Below are 19,636 nucleotides of genomic sequence, written 5' to 3' on the forward strand. Positions count from 1 at the left end.
ACACTCCGTCAACTCTCCAATTAGCTGCTCCATTGTCCATTAACTTTAATGGGAGAATCTCATACTCAAGGCCAAGCTCCTAATGTCAACTTTACTCGGTGTCTCCAAGTGTTTGAAAATTTCCTCACTCAGAAAAAGAAAAATAAAGCTTCGCGCCAAATCTAACAATAAACCTAACAATAAATTACCTATTTACATTGGGTATAATTTTAGAGTAATGCTATTTAGTAGACTGCTATACAACTGTCTTATAACTTGGATGACGTGGTCATGAAAAGCAGTCATTGATTTTTTTTTTTTTTTTTACAAGTGTTGATCCAATTTTTTTTTTCTCCTCATGAGAACATCATCAATTTATATGATAATAGTATAACAGTCTACTAAATAATATTATTCATAATTTTATACATACACCATGAGAATGAGAAGATAAATGGATAGAGTTTCCTATTTGTGACGGTTAGAAGGATATAAGAGCTATCCGGCTTCCCAAGTTGAGGACTAGGTCTTCTTTTGTTGTTGTTGCACCACAAAAACAGAAGTTGTGCAGTTAAGATTTAATGAGACAAGCAAGTCTCCCATAATTCCCAACTCTGGAAATTCACTCCATTCTGCAAGCCCAGATGTCTGCGAAGTCTCTACGTTATGCCGTCTACCAACAATAATAAGGTCATATTCATTCATCATACCTCGAACTATCAATGCCGTTTGAGCCCCATCTTTCACAATTTTCTCTTGAAATATCACATATTCATTACCCACATTGTTAAGTTTAATATGATTTAGTATCTCATTGTCAAACAATTTCTCCAAGCGGGTATCACCTTCAGTGTCAGATGCAATAAAGTGAACCACAGTCAGGGCAATTTTCGAGTGATTGGCCATGCGATTGGCAAAAGCCAATGCCTCTCGATCATCATTACCTCCTAAAAAGAACATGGCAACAGAACATAATGATTGTGATGAAACCGTTTGGCGACCTAAATAACCACGGTCAACAAGAATCCCAATAGAGCAGGGGGCTAGTTCAAGCATACTGCAATTTAAGATTCTTATGGTACTGTCCTCTGATTCAACAATACCATTAATGGACCACTTTCGGTGGAACGGGAGTACTATGAGGGATGTAAGTTTGTCCAATCCAAGGATGCATATGTCTTCGTGCATGGACTGCAGTACTGAGATTAAAGTGAAGATATTTACTGATACAACACCTTGATTGTCTTGTTCAAAGTTGTTGAAGGCGTGAATGACATTCTCAGAATAGGAACTATTGGACACAGTCTTTTTCTGCACTTGGTGGGAAATAAAAATAGGAGATGTTCGACCAATTAACTCAATAAGGTGAAGCACATAAACAGCAAGGGGCCTTTCTCTAGATGGGCAAGACACTTCAAGTAGTTTGATTACAGCAGCAATACTATCTGGCCTATGAATGCAAACTAGGATTCGGAGCTCTGTGTTGGCTCTGCAATGCATAATATCCCTTTTTTGGTAACCTGCATATCTTCTTGAAGGGTGGTACAAGAACTTCACTAGGAGTGGCACAGAAATTGCAATCACTAGGATGCTAACACATGACAAAGTGAACACCTGGTCTGTCATGACCTACACTTAAGTAAACAAAATGTTAGAGAAAACCATCAAATGACGTTGTTCAAGAAAAAATTGTTTTTTTCTACTAAAGATTATATATGTGCTAGAATATGTATTTTGCAATATAGTATGATATTTCAAGAAGATCAATATTTTCTTTCCTTCTTAATTCTAGGACTTTTGCTTAAAATACCTTTAACCATGAAATATCAACTCATCACATTTGGAATAAAAGATAATTTATTATAATGCTTTCATCCCTTTCTTTACATCTCAATGTTGATTTTTCTTTAGGGTTAGTATTGTACGTTGAAAATTAAGTAAGGGGATAAGAAAGAAAAATCTAACATGCAATTTTCCTATCACAATGCTAGGATATAGGGAAAAAGGAATAAACTGTAGGTTTGAATTAAAGATGATATATATTCACACCATAAAAAAAAATTAAAAAAAAAAAAAAAAAAAAAGGAAGAAAGAAGAAGAAGACGTCTATCTAATTAATGTATATCACAGGCACACACAATGAAACCAAAAAGAACAAAGGTAATTTCATTTTCTAGGGGAAAAAAGGGAGAAAAGAAATAGTTACCTCAGTATCGTTGAGAAATGAATAGAATTGTAGTTGGGTTGCACCTTTGAAACTCACTAAGAGAGCTAGTGTCAGAGCATCGTTTAAAGGCATTTTAGCGTACAAAGGAGGAACCAAAGAACCCAACATTTTGGCCACAAAAATCAAAACAATGAGGATTCCATTGAATGTCATGAAACTGTTATCGAATTTAATTAAACGCAGATCAGTTCTCATAGCACAAGTAGTCACGAAGAGTGGCAGAAACACATCTGAAACGAAGCAGTTAAACTTGTTGACAATGGTTGATCCTAAAGGCGGTCCATCTGGTATTGCCAAACCGAGAATGAAAGGTCCAACTACTAAACTCCCACCAAAAAAATTAGAAAACAAGCTGAATCCAAGGATCATTAGCATGATGGTATGGATGTATGCGTCTCTGATAGGCCTGCCTTTCGGTGTTTGCCTGATTACCCAAAACATTGCTGGTCGAATTGCATATACAAGGACAAAAATATAGATGATGACTGCTCCCAAATCTATAGCCGCAAACATAGTACCTTTCTCCTGGTAAATTCTAATTAAGAAGCTACTAATGACAGCCAACAAGGATAACATGTCGCATATCATTGTTGTAGATAGGCTTAATCGACCAAGTTCAGAATTTAGGATCTTGAGGTCCTCCAAAAGCAAAGCAAGGACTGGAAATGAAGTTATACAATGTGCTATTGTTATATATGGAAGTTCATATGCTTCTTCTTTCAACCATAGCCTTCCAATTTTCACTTCGAATGACATCCCAATTAGCAAAGGCAACAACATGCTTGCAACACCAGTAAACAAGGCTTTTCTTCCATTTCTTTTTATCATTCCTATATCCATTTTCACCGCGCTCACAAATAGAAAGAGTGTGAAACTAAGGACAGACAAAATTCCTATTATTTCTTGACCCTGAATCGAGAACAAAACATTTTTGAATATTTTGAAGCGTCCTAGGAGAGATGGACCAAGGATTATGCCCACCTGGTTCACATAAAATCAAGACAACTGTTCAATTACAATAAATAGAATCTCCACCTCAACAATCTCATCAAATATGTAAATGTGCGATCATAACAAAAGAAAATTTCTATTTACTAGACGGTTATATATACAACTGCCATACAATTGAGATGGCGTGAAAATAAAAATTAATTATTAATTTTTTTTTTTTTTAGGAAACTTCACTTACCTTTCTTGATGTTTCATTACTTCTTCAATTGTACCCTGAAACTTTAAAAAGTTGTATTGTTGGGTCCCCTTGTTTGAAAACTTTATAATTTTTCCATACCGTTAGGATTTATGGTTAAATAAAACAGTTAATAAGTAAATGTCTCTTATACCTTTGTAAAACTTATAACATTACAAAATTATCATATTTAAATACTTAATTTTTGGGGAAACTTCAAGACCCTCATGAACTTTCATTTGTCGTGACACTACCCACTCCATGTTTAAAAACACTTAATTAAGGGTATTGAACTTTCAATTTATTTGAATTACCTCATTTAGGATTTTCAATTAAATCATGTCAAAATACCCTTTCATGTATATATATATATATATATTGCAAAGATGTTGCAAAAATATTGGAAATATGTTTTTTTTTTTTTTTTTAAACGTCTAAATCTTTACAATTTTTTATTTTATTTTTGAGGAGAAACTTCGTGAGGCACTTTCAAAATGTGTAGAAGTTCAGGGGGATTTTTGTGAAGTTTCTCCAATTTTTTATAATAAAAAAGCATGTGTATTTTGAAAATATTTAACGAAAAATCCTAACTGAATGGGGTAATTGAAAGAAATTGAAAGTTTAATCTTAATTGAGAATTTTTGAATTTCGGGGATTACTTTCAAAATACATGAAAGTTCAAGAAGGTTTTTGAAATTTTTCCAAATTTAAAAAATGAAAAGCATCCACCCACAACGAGCTTGGCGGTGGGCCGGGTCAATGTCCTATTTTTTTGTCTTTTGGCTTTATTCTTTAGGATTTAACGAAAAATCCTAACGGTCAATTGACATTGTAAAGTTTTCAAACATGGTGACGTAACATTGCAACTTTTTAAGGTTTGAGGGCATAATTGCAAATGTAATAGAACAATAGGAGGAGTAAGTAAAATTTTCCCTATTTTTTACAAAGTCTTTTTTGATTTAAATACTGATTTTCACTACCACCTTATTTCAATTTTATGACGTCGTATAATAATTTACTAAATAACATTAATTACCATAAGAAAAACAGAGGGAGGAAGCGGAAGGAAGCAAGAGAGCACATACAATAAGTTGTGTGGTAAACTTGGGGATCCCATAACGCTTAAGAATGTAATAGGAGGCTTGGGTGAAGGTGAAAATGAGAACCATCTGCAGCTGAAGTAGTGGCAACGTATACGGCACAACCCCATAATGAATGTAGCGCCACATGCCTTCTGAATGGACCATCGAGGGAAGCCCAGTACATTCCTGTATGATCATCGTGTTGCTTGCATTATCATATGAGATTGTATAATCATCGGTTAGTGTTACTGTCGAAGCCTCTCCTGCCATTTGCCTGTGTCTGCCTCTTTTGCTTTTTTCACACAAAGAAATTTGATCTCTCTCTATATATATATATATAGAAAGAGAGAGAAATGTAAGACCAGGCAATAACGAACCTTAATATTTCCTGTTTTCAGGGGAGAGTATTGGCGGTTAAATTGGTTGTTCATCTCCAAGAGAAATGATCAACGTCCATCATCTTATGGTTTGTTGGAAAACAATGGATTAATCAATCGGATGTTTTTCGTTTGCGAAAGAGGGAAACAAAACAAAACAAAAAAAAAAAAAAAAACATTTGGTCAAAGATTCTTCTAGAAATTGTCAACATCTATCACCTGAATTATTGTTGTTAGTTTCTGATAACATTCTTTGTCTATTTTACAATTGTTTATCCTGACAATTGACATGCTTAATTTTAGGGAAATTTTACATACCTTCTAACTACTTTCCAAACTTCAAAAATTTAAAACGTGGGTATTTGATGTATTAGCTTCTTTCAATTATTTCTTATTATTAGGGTTTTTTGTTAGCTCAAACTATACTAATAAGTTAAACGTCTCTTATACCATTGTAAAATTTATAAAAATAAAAAGCTCACCCACATCACAAATTTTTAACTTCAATCTAGCGCTTTTCTTAAACAAATAGTATTTAAAAAATTAGGAGAAACTTCACTTATGACTTCTGAACTACCACGTGTTTTGAAAAGACTCTTCGAATTTTAAAAGTCCTAATTTTACCCTTCGAACTTTCAATTTGAAAGTTTCTTTGGACTAAAAATTTAGAGAAATGTTAAATATGAAGAGCTTGATGGGATGCTCTTTGGACTGCTAAACTACCACGTATTTTGAAAAGACCTCCAAAATTTCAAAAACTCTCAATTTTACTCATCAAACTTTCAATTTGATGCAATCTACTCCATTCAGTCAATTTTTGACATTAAACCCTACCGTGGGTGGCCCCGACCCAGTCGGCGAGTCTTTGGCCGAGATCCACCGTCGTGACTAGTGACCCAACTAGGTCACTTTTTTTAAAAAAAATAAAAAATAAATAAATTAAAGGTAAATTTGGAATTTTATAAAAATGTTAGGAGTTAAAGGTCATTTTATCACTTTTAACGTTACTGAGTGTGATACAATGCATCAAATTGAAAGTTCAGGAGTAAAAATTGAGAATTTTTGAAATTTATAGGAGTCTTTTCAAAATACATGATAATTTAGGAGTCTTAATTGAAGTTTTTCCAAAACATTATCTTATGGCTGAGTCAATCTGCCTCTTATACTAAACTAAGAACTGACATATATATATATACACACATATAGGAAATGATCAGTTACCCTGGCCTTCTTCTATTTTGGATTAATTTCAAAGAGCTTTTTCGAAAAATCTTCATTTTTAAGCTTTTTTTCAAATGTGCATTTTGGCAATTTTCAGAGTGAAAAAGTCAAATGAGTATTTTTGAAAGTTTTTACCAAACATGCGAGCTTTCTAGATATTAAAAATACTTTTTAAGCTCCCTAACTCAATTCCAAACAGGCTTTTAATTGGCAAATGCCAAATCCTAGTCTTTATTTGAAGAGAAAAAAAAAATTGTGTGTTGATCTCATAGGGTGAAAATTCATTAGGATTAGTTGCAACTTTTTGAGATTTGACAAAAAGAGATGTTACAAAGACATGAGATAGGCAAAAAACGTAAACGATACTTTTTTCTTTGAAAGAATATTACAAATTGGATGATAATTTGAGTAATAAGTATAGTTTCCTTAACTACATATTGTAGAGCATGAGCCGACACTTTTTTTTTTTTTTTTGTATGTTCGGACAAGGGGAGAGTGGGAATTTTAACTAGTGACATATGCTTCATGATGCGTGATTCTGAGTCGATTGAGCTACTTAAGGAACTTTTTTCTTTTTCTTCTTCTTTAATCATGCATTAGTAGTCACTTATAAATATTTAATCTAAAAGAAGTAAAAGAAATGAGAAACTTTTGTTAACCTTATGAATTTTCATTATATTTGCAATTTTTTTAATTTATTTATTTTATATATATATATATCAAAAATTCTAAATCTAATGTATCAAATTTTAAGAAATTTGTAATGTTATTCTGTAACGTTAGGGTTTGAGGTTTATTCAGACAACAAAAAAAAGGTAAAATAACTTTTATACCCCTTAATTGAAAAAAAAAAAAAAAAAAGAAAAAGAAAAAGAAAAGAAAAACCTAAGGAATTTATACGGGCTCAATTAAGATTTAACAAAATATCGTGACCGACATTGCAAATAATTTAAAGTTTAATATTATAAATTGAAAATTTTTAAACTCAAAGGATGGATCGTAAATGCAATAGCTAAGTACAATTTCCATTAGGGGTGTTAAGTGAGCGAAGCCCGAGCTCGCTTAGCTCGTGCTCGACTAGATTATTAAATGAGGTGTTTCATGAACACAAATACTGGCTCAAATATTAAACGAAGCAAGTTTGGCTTGACTCGGTTAGGCTCGTGAGCAGTTCGTATAATGCTAAAATCAGTAGTTGTTCACATAGTTACTCATATTAATATTAAAAATTGATGATTTTTTTTTTTTAATAGCATCATTTTATAATAAAATGATGCATATCCTCTCTTCGAGACCAAGTGCCTTACTATATTAACTCAGGCTCCATATTCAACTAGCCATGCTAAATAAATGCTTATATACAAGCTGGCTTCTTGAGCCATTTAATAGTACTTGAAGTTTAAATTTACAATAAAAAAAATTAAATTAAGTTAAATATAAAAGCCAGCTCGACTTATTATGAGCTCAAGCTCCATATTTTACCTCCTCCTTAAGCTCGGCTCAAGCTCAAATAAAATTTAAACAAGCCGAGGCAAACAAGAGAAGTTACACCCTAATTTTCCATAAAAGAAAAGAGGGACGTTTCTGGTCCAAATTCCAATACTCTGTTTTTGTGTTACTTTTGTTTGTGTGCGTTTTCTTGTTGAATCAGCTCCAGTAACGGTTTACTGCTTCACACTCTCTCTGTCAAATGCTGACTATGGAAACCCTAGCCCTCACGCCCCGTCAACTTCCGTCAACTCTCCGATTTGCTGCTCCATTGTCCGTTAACTTTAGCGGGAGAATCTCATGCTCAAGGCCAAGCTCCGTCACCCTACTCGGCTCGGGCTCGCGTGCCCGTGCACTCAGATGCTCGGCTCAGTGTCCTCCGTCATTTGGTACCTCCGATTTCTTCTCCAAATGCTGATATATGGAGTGAAATTATGTTGATTTTCTTGGGTTCTGTTTGGTTGCTGTGAAAATTCATGAAAATAAAAGAAAATAAAATGACATTTTAAGTGTAGGGATTGCGTTTCAGAATTTTGATATGGTTTCCGATCTAAATTTTAGTTTTTGGTCCCGATTCGTGATTAATCGATGAATCAAAGCTTCAATTTTTCTTCTTCTTCTTCCTCTTCTTCTTCTTCTTATACCATTTGAATTGTTACCAACGGGAACGTTTGATTTGTTTGGTATCCGAGAAGACAAAAGCATTATCTTCTCTGAGTCTTACATAATGCTATGAGGCTCTGTTCTCATAGTGGGGATTCTGAAACAGAATATATCATTGATAAACCTAAAAAAATGTTAATTTGATTCAAATGAATGAAGTGTTTGTGAATATTGATTATTATGATGCATTTCATGCAGTTGAAAATTCAGAAGAGTTTTTTGAAGCTTCCAAGAAGGGGAATTTGATTCCTCTATACCGATGCATATTCTCTGATCACCTAACTCCGGTGCTTGCATACCGGTGTTTGGTGAAGGAAGATGATAGAGATGCTCCAAGCTTTCTGTTTGAATCGGTTGAGCCTGGTTTGGGGGGTTCCAGTATTGTGAGCATTTATAGTTCTGTTGTACTTTGTAAGTGTTATGCATCCACATGAGATGTGAATTATTTATGTTTCAGTTGGATGAATTATGTAGGGACGGTATAGTTTTGTTGGAGCTCAGCCGACAATAGAAATTGTGGCCAAAGAGAATATGGTTACAATTATGGACCATGAGGAAGGGCGTAGGACAGAGGAGATTGTGGATGATCCAATGACGGTTCCTCGAAGAATCATGGAGGGATGGAGACCCCAACTTGTCGATGGACTTCCAGAAGCGTTTTGTGGTAAGAGAAGGGGATTAAATTAGTTTTCTATGTTGCTGGATCCATGTTGGAATATCTGTGTCCTCTCAGTTTGATGGAGATATGGGTTCTGTTTCTTGTGTTTGAGAGAATTAGGTCCTGCCACTGCCAGTGCTAATGTATTTAGCATAAAAGTACCCCTAAAGAAAGTAACTAATAGAAAAAGGTTTAATTCATACTACTCACATTATTAATTCATTATGATCGCTAATATGTATATAGTTCTACACTCTTTCTTGACCAGGTGGATGGGTTGGTTTACTTGTTTACTTCTCATATGATACAGTGCGCTATTATTAATTCATTATGATTGCTAATCTGTATTTAGTGTTACACTCTTTCTTAACCAGGTGGATGGGTTGGTTACTTCTCATATGATACTGTGCGCTATGTGGAGAGCAAAAAGTTGCCATTCTCTAGTGCCCCACCTGATGACAGGAACCTTCCTGATGTTCATCTTGGCCTTTACGATAATGTGATTGTGTTTGATCATGTGGAGAAGGTAGTTTTACTTTGATCAACGAGCTACTTTTTTTTTCATCAAACAGATCACTGGGTTTTTGCTTTGAATTTTGATTGCAATGGTTTGATGGTTTCTTTTGTGAATAATTGTATATATGAACATTTACACATATTTATGTATGTTTTTAAATCAATAATCAAGTTAATTTTGTTGATATCAGAAAGCATATGTGATTCATTGGGTGCGGATGGATCAATATTCTTCTGCTGAAGAGGCCTTCAATGATGGCATAAAGCGTCTGGATGCTTTAGTGTCTAGAGTACATGATATAGTTCCGTGAGTAATCATTTTGTGTTTTCTTTCCATGCAACTCATTACATTTCTGTCTCTTATTAATTTCAATTAAAAAGTGTATAGTTCAACTCTAAATTTGGTAGTTTTTGGGGTGGGTAGTGTTCTAATAAGCCTCTTGGGGTGTTTGGGGTGGGGTTATAGAAGAATATGAGGAACGGTTGCTGCTGGGGGAGGGGAGGGGGGGTTTCAAGTCATACCAGATTTGAAGTGGGAGATAGTTCCATGGTTAGATTCTGACATGTTTAGTGGGGATATGGCTCTAAAAGAAGCCTTTCTAGCTTCGGTAGCGGCTCACTTGGAGTTTGTTGGTGGCACCAATCAGTGGAACGTAAATGTTGCTAGAGCAACTCATGATTGGGAAGTTGATGTCTTTGCCTCATTCTTCAAGGTGTCATATTCAGTTAGAGTGAGATGGGAAGATGAAGACAAGCCTTGGTGGGCCCCCTCAAAAAGAGATTGTTCGATGTTAGATCCTTCTACAGTGCCCTGAGTTGTAATGATGTCTTTCTTTTTCCTTGAAAGAGTGTTTGGCGGACTAAGGTTCCTTTGAGGGTGGCTTTTTTTGCTTAGACAACGGCCCTGAAAAAGATCCTTACCATTGTGGTAGATAGGTGTATGTTTAGAAGGAATGTGGAGTCCATGGACCCTCTTCTTCTCCACTATGAGGTTGCTTGTGCCTTATGGAATTTTATTTTTAGGCTGTTGTGGGTTATGCTTAGACAAGTTATTGACATGTATGCTTGTTGGTGGATTATCGATAGTAATTAGAGTACTGTTGTGTGGAAGATGGTGCCTTCGTGTCTTTTGTGGTGTCGATGGAGGAAAAAAAGACAAGTTTTCAGGATTGTGAGAGGACTTTGGAGGAGTTAAGTTTTTGTTCTTCAATACTCTGTACCATTGGACAGCTGCACTTATTTTTTCTTTGATGCTTAGTTATCATGATTTCCCTTTTTTTTTTTTTTCCTCTCTTTCTAGTTAGGTGTTTTCTCTAATATACTCCTTGTGTACTTGGGGGTCCCTTTCGCTTTTAATGATATTGTGATTGCTTATCAATTTTTATTTTTTTTTAATATAAATTTCAGCCCAAAGCTTCCTGCTGGTTCAATAGAGTTATGCACTAATCTCCTTGGTCCTAAATTGGAAATGTCAAGCATGACAAGTGAGGAGTACAAAGAAGCAGTATTGCAGTCTAAAGAACATATTTTGGCTGGTGATATATTTCAGATTGTATTGAGTCAGCGTTTTGAACGAAGAACATTTGCGGATCCATTTGAAGTCTATCGAGCTTTGAGAATCGTCAATCCTAGTCCGTACATGACCTATTTACAGGTTTTCTGGCTTTTCCTATCACATTTTGCTCGAAACGTATATGCTAAAATTGAAAATCTGACTTTTTCATCCATTTGTTCAGGCTAGAGGGTCTATCTTGGTTGCGTCAAGTCCAGAAATTCTTACACGTGTGAAGAAGGTAGCTATTATATTAATCCAAGGAATTGCTGCACAATTGGTTTCATTTGCCTTTTGTTCTGGTTCTATTAGCACATATATGATTTAGAAATTTAATTTCTCTACCTATTTTATTTTCCACAAATAGCATATCATTTGCATTAGCTTTAATAACATGGATGCAAATTTTCATTTTGTTGACAGAGAAAGATCACTAATCGACCACTTGCTGGTACGGTTAGAAGAGGGAAGACACCTAAAGAAGATTTAATGCTCGAAAAAGAGCTTTTAAATGATGAAAAGCAATGTGCAGAGCACATTATGCTAGTTGACTTGGGGAGGAATGATGTTGGAAAGGTTTGTACTCTTTATTTTGCAGAGTGCCAAAGTCTTCATTACATAGTTCACTTGTGGTTCACTTATATTATATCTAATTACAGTCTCTAGGTGATTTTTTTTTTTTTTTTTTTGGTATTCCTCGGCAAGGAACCTGTATTATGTGTCTCTGAAGATAGATTTCTGAATTTGCAGTATTTTCTTGTCTTTGGTAATTTGACATTCATCCAAGATACTTTTGGGATGAGTTCATAAAGTCAGCATGTTGACCAATTCAATTTTCACTTGTTGTCATCTCTCTCATATAGCCTGTTTCCTATTTCACTCATCATAGTTTATGTTGCTAATAGTTAATAGTTTTACCCATGGGTCTATATTGTGGTGGCTTTTTATTAGTTGTTTTGTGGTTACACTTAATACTATGTATGATGTTCCATCTATCTTTCAGAATCTTCATAAGTTTTCCAGTAAACTTTCACCTCATGGCCACAATCATGTATTTAATTTGGACTGATCATGTAGGTCTCCAAACCTGGTTCTGTTAAGGTTGAAAAGCTCATGAACATCGAGCGGTATTCCCATGTTATGCACATCAGCTCAACTGTAAGTTCTTCCTTTTGTTTGTTTATTCATAAATGCAATTTAGGACTAAGGTGGTGTATATACTCTTTTATTTGTTAATCGTGTCATGTTAAACATCTTAATCAATGATTGACCCAACTTGTGCAGACACATTTAAATATTAGATTCGGGTTTGTTGCTCATGAATTATATATCTAAAAATCTGTCGAATATCTTGTTTCATCATTTTTCTTTGAATTCATCTTCAGCTTAGTTCTTATAGTACGCTTTGGGAACAGGTCTCCAAATCATTTATTTTAGTCTTAATAACTAAATGCATTTAATGACAATATTATTCTTTGACCTCATTTGGTGACATAAATTGTCTTTGCAGGTCACTGGAGAGTTACTTGACCATTTAACTAGTTGGGATGCTCTGCGTGCTGCCTTACCTGTTGGGACTGTTAGTGGAGCACCAAAGGTGTTTTTTCCCCCTTTTAGTCACCATCTCTGTTCCACTTTTAGCAATGCATCTATGCTTTGTATTTGTTTTTGTTTTCTTACAATGTTTCCAAAGATTTTTGGATATTCAACTCTTTATGAACCCAAAACTCATTCAAGTTAATTCAACCTGTCTAGTTCCATCGGGATTAATCAAATAATTAGGGGTTTGCTCATCACAGACTTTTTTGGCACGGCAGTTAGCATATACATAGATCAGGATTTCTTGATTTATCTTCAATTGACCTCCTGTGGATAGTCCTACTGATTTGGTTTAGCATTCTCTTGGATATAAATTAGTATTAGATATAAAATGTGAAGATAGTAAGGTTTCAGAATTTTTATCAGCCAATTGTGATAAGCATTTTCTAGGGATTTGGCCTTGCTAAGAGTGTAAAAAAATTTGGGTTTTGAAGTTCCAACTTCCTAATTTCATTTGAGGTGAATAATTTTAGTGTAATTCCACTGTTAAAGTTTTCATATTTTTTAGGGTGTTCCAGTAAAATAGCTAACAATTTCCTGTCGATCTTGCATTTCCAAGAACTATGTCTCATTTGAAACCTCTTGAATAAAACACTGAAGCAAATTCTCCCTTGATGTTGCTTCTAAACACACCCTATGAGCTCCAGCCCCCGTGCAGAATTTGTGACCAAGCTGAGATTTTTCTTGATATATTTGCAGTGAGAGCAATTATATCTGCCATTCACACAACTTTTTAACCACTTATAAAAATGTCACTCATTGTTCTTTGGCTGAGAATAATCTTAATTATTTAACCCTCTGTAAGGGTTCACTCTTAGTTTTCCCATTGGATGCTCTGTTGCAATACAGGTAAAAGCAATGGAGTTAATAGATCAACTGGAAGTCACAAGACGCGGGCCGTATAGCGGTGGATTTGGAGGCATTTCATTTTCTGGAGATATGGACATTGCCCTCGCTTTGAGAACCATAATTTTCCCCACTAATGCTCGTTTTGACATGATGTTCTCATACAAAGATGAAAACAAGCGCCGAGAATGGGCTGCTCATATTCAAGCTGGGGCTGGAATTGTGGCTGACAGTGATCCTGGTGATGAGCAGAGAGAATGTGAGAATAAAGCTGCTGCACTTGTCCGTGCCATTGATCTTGCAGAGTCTTCATTTGTGGAGAAATGAGTGAGATTTTATCCATTTATAAATTTTTTGTTTTTTTCATCCATAGCTCCATTTTTAGCCTGAAGGATGAATGGAGCTCCTTAATATGTAAATGGTGGGAGCTTATGTTTTTGGTGTAGTTAAATTTCATTCTTTCCAGGTCTAGTGGTTTGATGATTGGTTAACCTGCCTGTATTGGGTGCAAGTTTTGGAAAAAATGTTAAAAGGACTTTGCCAATTAAGTTGGTACACCCATGGAGCTAATTCTCATACATTTATTCCTCTCTTTAATTAATTAATTAATTAATGGGCTTGGTGTCTTTTGATTGTTTTCTTTCCATAAACAAGAGCATCAAAGGCATTATGAAACTCAACCTCCGATCTCTCGTGACTCATGGCCTAGTGGTGGCTTACCTTTGAATACAATGAAGTGGAAAATACTTGGGGTGCTACAGTTCTTACTACATTCTTTTTACTTTTTACAAATTTACGTGATAGTTCAGATTTTATGCAAATGAGTGTCACGTGGGCTGTCATTTGAAAATTCATGTTTTAGTGGCTGATATGTAAGTGTCATGTGGATTGTCACATCAGTTTGTAAACGTAGTAAGTATTATGTGGATTGTTATGTGGCAGTCTATATTTTAGTAGCTGATATAATAAGTGATACATGAATTGCCCAATCAATTTGTAAGGAACTTGTAAGTAAAAGTTATGGTAAGTAACACGTGAATTGCCATGTCAATTTGCAAGGAACTTGTGGTAAAATGCTGTTGTAGTAACAACATTCGACATCACAAATCTTCCTTTTCTCACTTGATGAAGCTGTCAAAGCATATAAAAATAGAGGATCAACAAGCAAGAGTGGCTAATTTTGACTAAATTGACTATCAGACATGAAGCATTGTGATATGTAAATTGAGATAGAGATCACTAGGTAAATGTTAAAAAGCCTTTATAGGGCTTACTTGTCCAAGTAAATCTGGCAGCCCACCCACCCGTTCGAACAAGTAGGTATTGGGTAGTAAATGACATGGATCGGGGTTATATCGTCTATGGATTTCTTAGTTTTTGGACTAATTATGTTGAAGATAGAGGTTTCCAATCGTTTTAAATAGGATCAAGCTTTGTAGATATCACTCTTACAGGATTGGCTTTTCATCACTTCATTTCTCTTTTTGGCTCCATTTTGAATCATATAATATACTAAAACTGGAATATTATATAATGGACAAAAATTTCTTCCAAATCCGTTTAGAGAAAATATCCTCCAACCCATTTAAAATAATGCCAAGTGTCTATAAACATCAAAATGTATATTAAATTCTTAACGTCATTAATAGCAGTTTACTAACTCAGACTAAATTTAATGTGCTTTTTGAATGTTTATAAATACTTGACACTATTTTAAATGGGTTGAAGAATATTTCCTCCGGATTGATTTGGAGAAAAATTTCTGTCTTTATTATTATTTTTTTTAAAAATGAATCAATGCAGTTTTATTCTTTGATAAACGAGCATAAAGCTCAAATAACTCAAAGCAAAAGTTTTGAAGCAACTATAGCTAAAGCTATAAGGTTACAAGCATCAAAGATGACGTATTATATTTCAAACTCAAACAAAATTCGCTCACTTATGACTAATTTTCAAATTAAACAGCATATCTGCGCAAAACAGACTCAAACCAATGCATAGGTAGTTCTTATTCCTCGGCACTAAGGATAGATAACCCTAAGCTAAAGTTTATCATCCTCAACCTGATAACGTTCACATCCACAATCCAAAGGACTGGACCAAAGCAACAAACCCGAAGGGCATTAGGCGGGCAGATCGAGAGAGAAAAGACCGAGCATTATTACAAGCAAAAACAAAAACGATTAAAGGGAAACAAAATAAGACAAAAAGAACAGAAAATGGAAAGCCAGACAAAATTACAAGGAAATAAACAATATAAAAAGCACACCAAGAGGATGACAGTAGCCGAAAAGAAGAGCCGATTGCTCCCTTGCCGGAAATTGAAAGCGGAAGGGGCGTTGGAAGCTCATCGCGGTGGGGGCGTGAGAAAAGGTCCAGCAGAGGACGGTGGGCTGCGAAACATGTAGAGGAGATCGGCGGCGCACTCAAAAGGAGGGGGAAGTTTGAGTGAAACTCCAAGAGCATTACTCACAAAGTGTACTTAAACAAGCAAAAGAAAAAAAAAAAAAAAAAAAAAAAAAACAACAACAACAACAAAAGCAAATACAAAAAAGAAACAAAAACAACTAAGGACCAAAGGAGGGGGAAGAGGCGGAGAGGAAGGGAAAGAAAAAAAATCGCCCAAAGAATTAGAGACATCAGATAAATAGACTAGTTCGTTAAACGAAAGAGGGTGATAAAAGGAGAGAGGAGAGGCAGAAAAGGGAGAGGAGAGGAGGGCCGGAGGGGGAGAACCTTTATTCTCCTCCTCCTATGGCTGTTAAAAGATGAAACCCTAGCAGGGAGGGGCTAGAGAGAAAAAAAAACCTTGCAGAGAGGGGAGGGGAGAGAGAGAGAGAGAGAACTTGTAGGTTTTTTTTCTTAGATGAAAAAAAGTTTACTTTTTAAATTTCTGTCGTTATATGATTGTTTGTTTGTGTAGTTAGTTTAGTTGTTTCCACAACTATAAATTAAGGACACGTGAACATTAAGATAACTACGCCTCGCCACGTCATATAGATTGTACTTCTCTAGAAAATCTTTTGTGGATGCTTTTACGTTTCATTGTCTGTTTCTCCTATCCTCTGCCACAGCCTCGCACTCACAAAGGTTAGATTAGCTTCAATTCTTCTTCGTTCCATTTGGTTCGATAAAAACTCCTTATTATATAAGGGTGTTTGTGCAGCTGAATGAAGTACAGTCTTCCTCAAGTTCTTTAGTTTTTGAGCAGTTCAATGAAATGGGTCGGTTTTGTCGTCTATGAATTTCTTAGTTTTTAGGATTGATTATGTTGGGTTTCCAATCGTTTTGCATATGATCCATGCTTTGCAGACATCGCTCTTACCGGATTGAGGCTATTGATTCATATAATACAGTACCGGTTTGCTTTTCATCACTTGATTTCTCTTTTTGGCACCATTTTGAATCATATATTACTGGAGTGCATTTGGCTATTGCTCGCAAAAAAATATTGTTTGGGAGTGTTTTTTTTTTTTTAATTATGATTTGAAAATGTAGAAAAATTCATGTTTTCAAATCGCACGCAGTTGGGTGTGTTTCTAAAAATGCTTGACTTTAATGGGTAAACTGTAATTCTGTCAAACGGTCAACTGAGTTTTTAAAAATCGCAAACTCAAACGGATAAAAGGGAGTGTGATAGCGATCAGTCATTCTTAAAACACTTCTGCACTGGATTTCAGAAGTTTACTTTTATTCTGTAATTGTATATCAGATTTCTGTTTTCCCCACTACTTTTAATCTGTACTTTTCCTCTGTAATTGTGGAAGATATATTCTCCATTGCCTTTGTTATATTAATATGGTTTGATCGCAAGTAGACAGTTGATGTTTAAAGATAGGCAGTTCAGAGAGTCGATTGACTTTGGAATCTAAAAAGGAAACCTCTTCTAAAAGGTTCATATCATTTGTGATGTCAGGGAAATCCATTCTCAGCAGCCCCTTCACCACGTTAAAAGAATTGTATAATAGTTTGTCTTTTGAGTTGCACATATTTTGCCGCTTTTTAATATATGCATTGTGTGGGTTGTGTTCATCCAGGGAGCCAGTTGTTTATTAACATGCAGAAGTAGTAAGTAAATCAAGATCAAAATCCTATTCTAGGCTGCTGCTATGGCGACCACCAAGGTCTATATAGTGTAAGTATCTCCTCTCCCTCCCTCCCTCTCAATGATTTTGAATTCAGTAGAAATTTATCCCTTTGCTTTTCTACTTCGAACAATAGCTTGAGAATCTGAGATGGTAATTTTTTCCTTTTATCAGGTATTACTCCTTACATGGACACGTGGAGACTATGGCAAGGGAAGTGCAACGAGGAGCTAATGCAGTTCAAGGTGTTGAAGCAACACTTTGGCAGGTAAAATCTTTGTGGATGAGAACGCATGATTATCACAAAAACAATGGGAAACTTAAAGAGGAAGGGGCCTTCTATTATTTTGGCACTGAGTTGAGTGTTGTTTGACTTGATTGGTGTTGTACAGGTACCTGAGACACTCCCTAACTTGATACTCCAAAAAATGAAGGCCCCTCCTAAAGCGAATGATGTAGCAGAGATCAGGCCAGAGCAACTTATGGAGGCTGATGGATTTATCTTTGGATTTCCTTCTCGTTTTGGAGTGATGGCAGCCCAGTTCAAGGCCTTCTTCGATGCCACCCATGAGCTATGGGCATCCCAAGCACTTGCTGGCAAACCTGCTGGAATCTTCTGGAGTACTGGTTTTCCTGGGGGAGGCCAGGAGCTCACTGCGTGAGTTACTTCTGCTTTTCCTTTGGAAATTTTTAATTGAGCTCTATCAACTTACACACTTGCAAAACTTGTAAAGAAATGTCTTCAGAAATTATTGCTTTTTGTTACGATTCCAAGGTTTAAGGTTTTAACTAAGTCGGTATCCAATAGTCTTAGAGTTTTGGAAACAATGGTTGGACTCTTAACAACTGGTATTAGAGCAGGCATCATATCACGGGATTGAGTCACAGATGAGGTGGCTTATAGGTTGAATTAAAATGTCTTTGACATTATATATGATCATAGCTTTAAGTCATTGAATACTAATAAGTGAATGGAATAGCCAAAAGATAAAAAAAACTACCATCAAGTTAGTGTTGGTAAAGTAAGCTACCATGGACATCGGATTCGGAAGCGTGATAGATTGTTACGATCCTAAGGATTAAAGGGTTTAACCAAATCAGCATCTAACAATCCCAAGGCTTTTGGATCAATGGCCAAGCCCTTATCATTTCTTCTATGGAAACTGTTCTTTTCATATGCTAGTTGAGGATTAGGAGCTAAAGTTTGGAGAAACCTCCTATAATCCAATTACATGGAAACTCAATAATAACCATATTAAACAATTTTGGCATGGTTTCATAAATAGATTTGAGGTGCAGGCTGAGTTCACATCAACAGAGTTGTGGTTGTATCTTTGAAGGTTAACAATCTCCTCTGCTCTGATTGATGAAGTTTTTCCACTTCTCCCACCATCCTACCATCTCACTTTTCTCCCTTTGTCAAGAAATATGTTTATGTGCTCGATATCTGCCTATCTGGTATTTCATTCCCTTTCTCTCTTGCTTGCAGATTGACGGCTGTAACACAGTTAGCACATCATGGTATGTTATATGTCCCTCTTGGCTACACCTTTGGGAGCGGCATGTTTGAGATGAATGAGCTGAAAGGTGGCTCTTCTTATGGTGCTGGAACTTATGCAGCAGATGGATCTCGTCAACCAACAGAGCTAGAACTCGAGCAGGCCTTCTACCAGGGCAAATATGTTACCGAGATAGCTAAAAAACTGAAAAATCAACCCCTTTCGGCAGTAATGTAAAGTCTGACAATGTTAAGGAAGAAAATCTGAGCAAAGAAGGAAAGCAAGAGCAACCTTCACTCACCTATTACAAACTAATTGATGGTGACTTTCATGTATAAAATAATTACAGTTAATACGCATGGGATTATGTCTCCCAATTTCCTTGTATAAATAACCCATCATATATGTAAGTTTGTACAAAGTTTTTCTTTATTTGCTTGCCTTCTTTATTTTCTATCTCTGATTTCTAATGGACATTGTAAAGAAATTTTCATTAGAAATTAAAGAAGACTCTGGAGTCGCTTCCGCCAGAAGGTGGGTACGTTCCTTGCGTTCTTGACTGAGGCTTAAATCTTTTGATTGAACTCGTGTGCTCGAGCGCTATGTTTTGTTTGTTAATGCTTTTTCGATGGTTTTTTTTGTTTGAAAATATGTTCAA

General features: G+C 35.5%; 2 protein-coding genes and 1 pseudogene across 9 annotated transcripts; 2 read left to right on the forward strand and 1 right to left on the reverse strand.

Annotated features, from left to right (window-relative positions):
- Positions 1-501: 501 nt before the first annotated feature.
- LOC132163126 (cation/H(+) antiporter 3 pseudogene) lies at positions 502-4,744 on the reverse strand (annotated as a pseudogene).
- A 2,906-nt stretch (positions 4,745-7,650) lies between these two features.
- On the forward strand, positions 7,651-13,955 carry LOC132164224 (anthranilate synthase alpha subunit 2, chloroplastic). Its single transcript, XM_059574685.2, has 11 exons — positions 7,651-7,949; positions 8,422-8,606; positions 8,698-8,887; positions 9,256-9,407; positions 9,589-9,704; positions 10,805-11,051; positions 11,134-11,190; positions 11,373-11,525; positions 12,027-12,107; positions 12,460-12,546; positions 13,398-13,955. Exons 1-11 carry the CDS (start codon positions 7,763-7,765, stop codon positions 13,719-13,721), a joined length of 1,779 nt encoding a protein of 592 aa, XP_059430668.1. The 5' UTR covers positions 7,651-7,762; the 3' UTR covers positions 13,722-13,955.
- Positions 13,956-16,419: 2,464 nt separating this feature from the next.
- LOC132164215 (Quinone reductase family protein) lies at positions 16,420-19,410 on the forward strand. Of its 8 annotated transcripts, none has more exons than XM_059574660.2 (6): positions 16,434-16,484; positions 16,561-16,618; positions 16,707-17,529; positions 17,654-17,747; positions 17,872-18,137; positions 18,969-19,410. In XM_059574660.2, the coding sequence occupies exons 3-6, from the start codon at positions 17,504-17,506 to the stop codon at positions 19,213-19,215; spliced, it is 633 nt and encodes a 210-aa protein (XP_059430643.1). In that variant the 5' UTR covers positions 16,434-16,484; positions 16,561-16,618; positions 16,707-17,503; the 3' UTR covers positions 19,216-19,410. The 8 variants fall into 8 exon arrangements, with proteins under 8 accessions (XP_059430649.1, XP_059430642.1, XP_059430643.1 ...); XM_059574664.2 differs by lacking the exon at positions 16,561-16,618 and having other exon boundaries at positions 16,439-16,484; positions 16,707-16,755; positions 17,432-17,529; XM_088518896.1 differs by lacking the exon at positions 16,434-16,484 and having other exon boundaries at positions 16,491-16,618; positions 16,707-16,755; positions 17,432-17,529.
- Positions 19,411-19,636: the final 226 nt, after the last annotated feature.

The sequence above is a fragment of the Corylus avellana genome, chromosome 8 (genome assembly GCF_965113065.1).
Source record: "Corylus avellana chromosome 8, dhCorAvel1.hap1.2, whole genome shotgun sequence".
Classification (NCBI taxonomy): domain Eukaryota; kingdom Viridiplantae; phylum Streptophyta; class Magnoliopsida; order Fagales; family Betulaceae; genus Corylus; species Corylus avellana.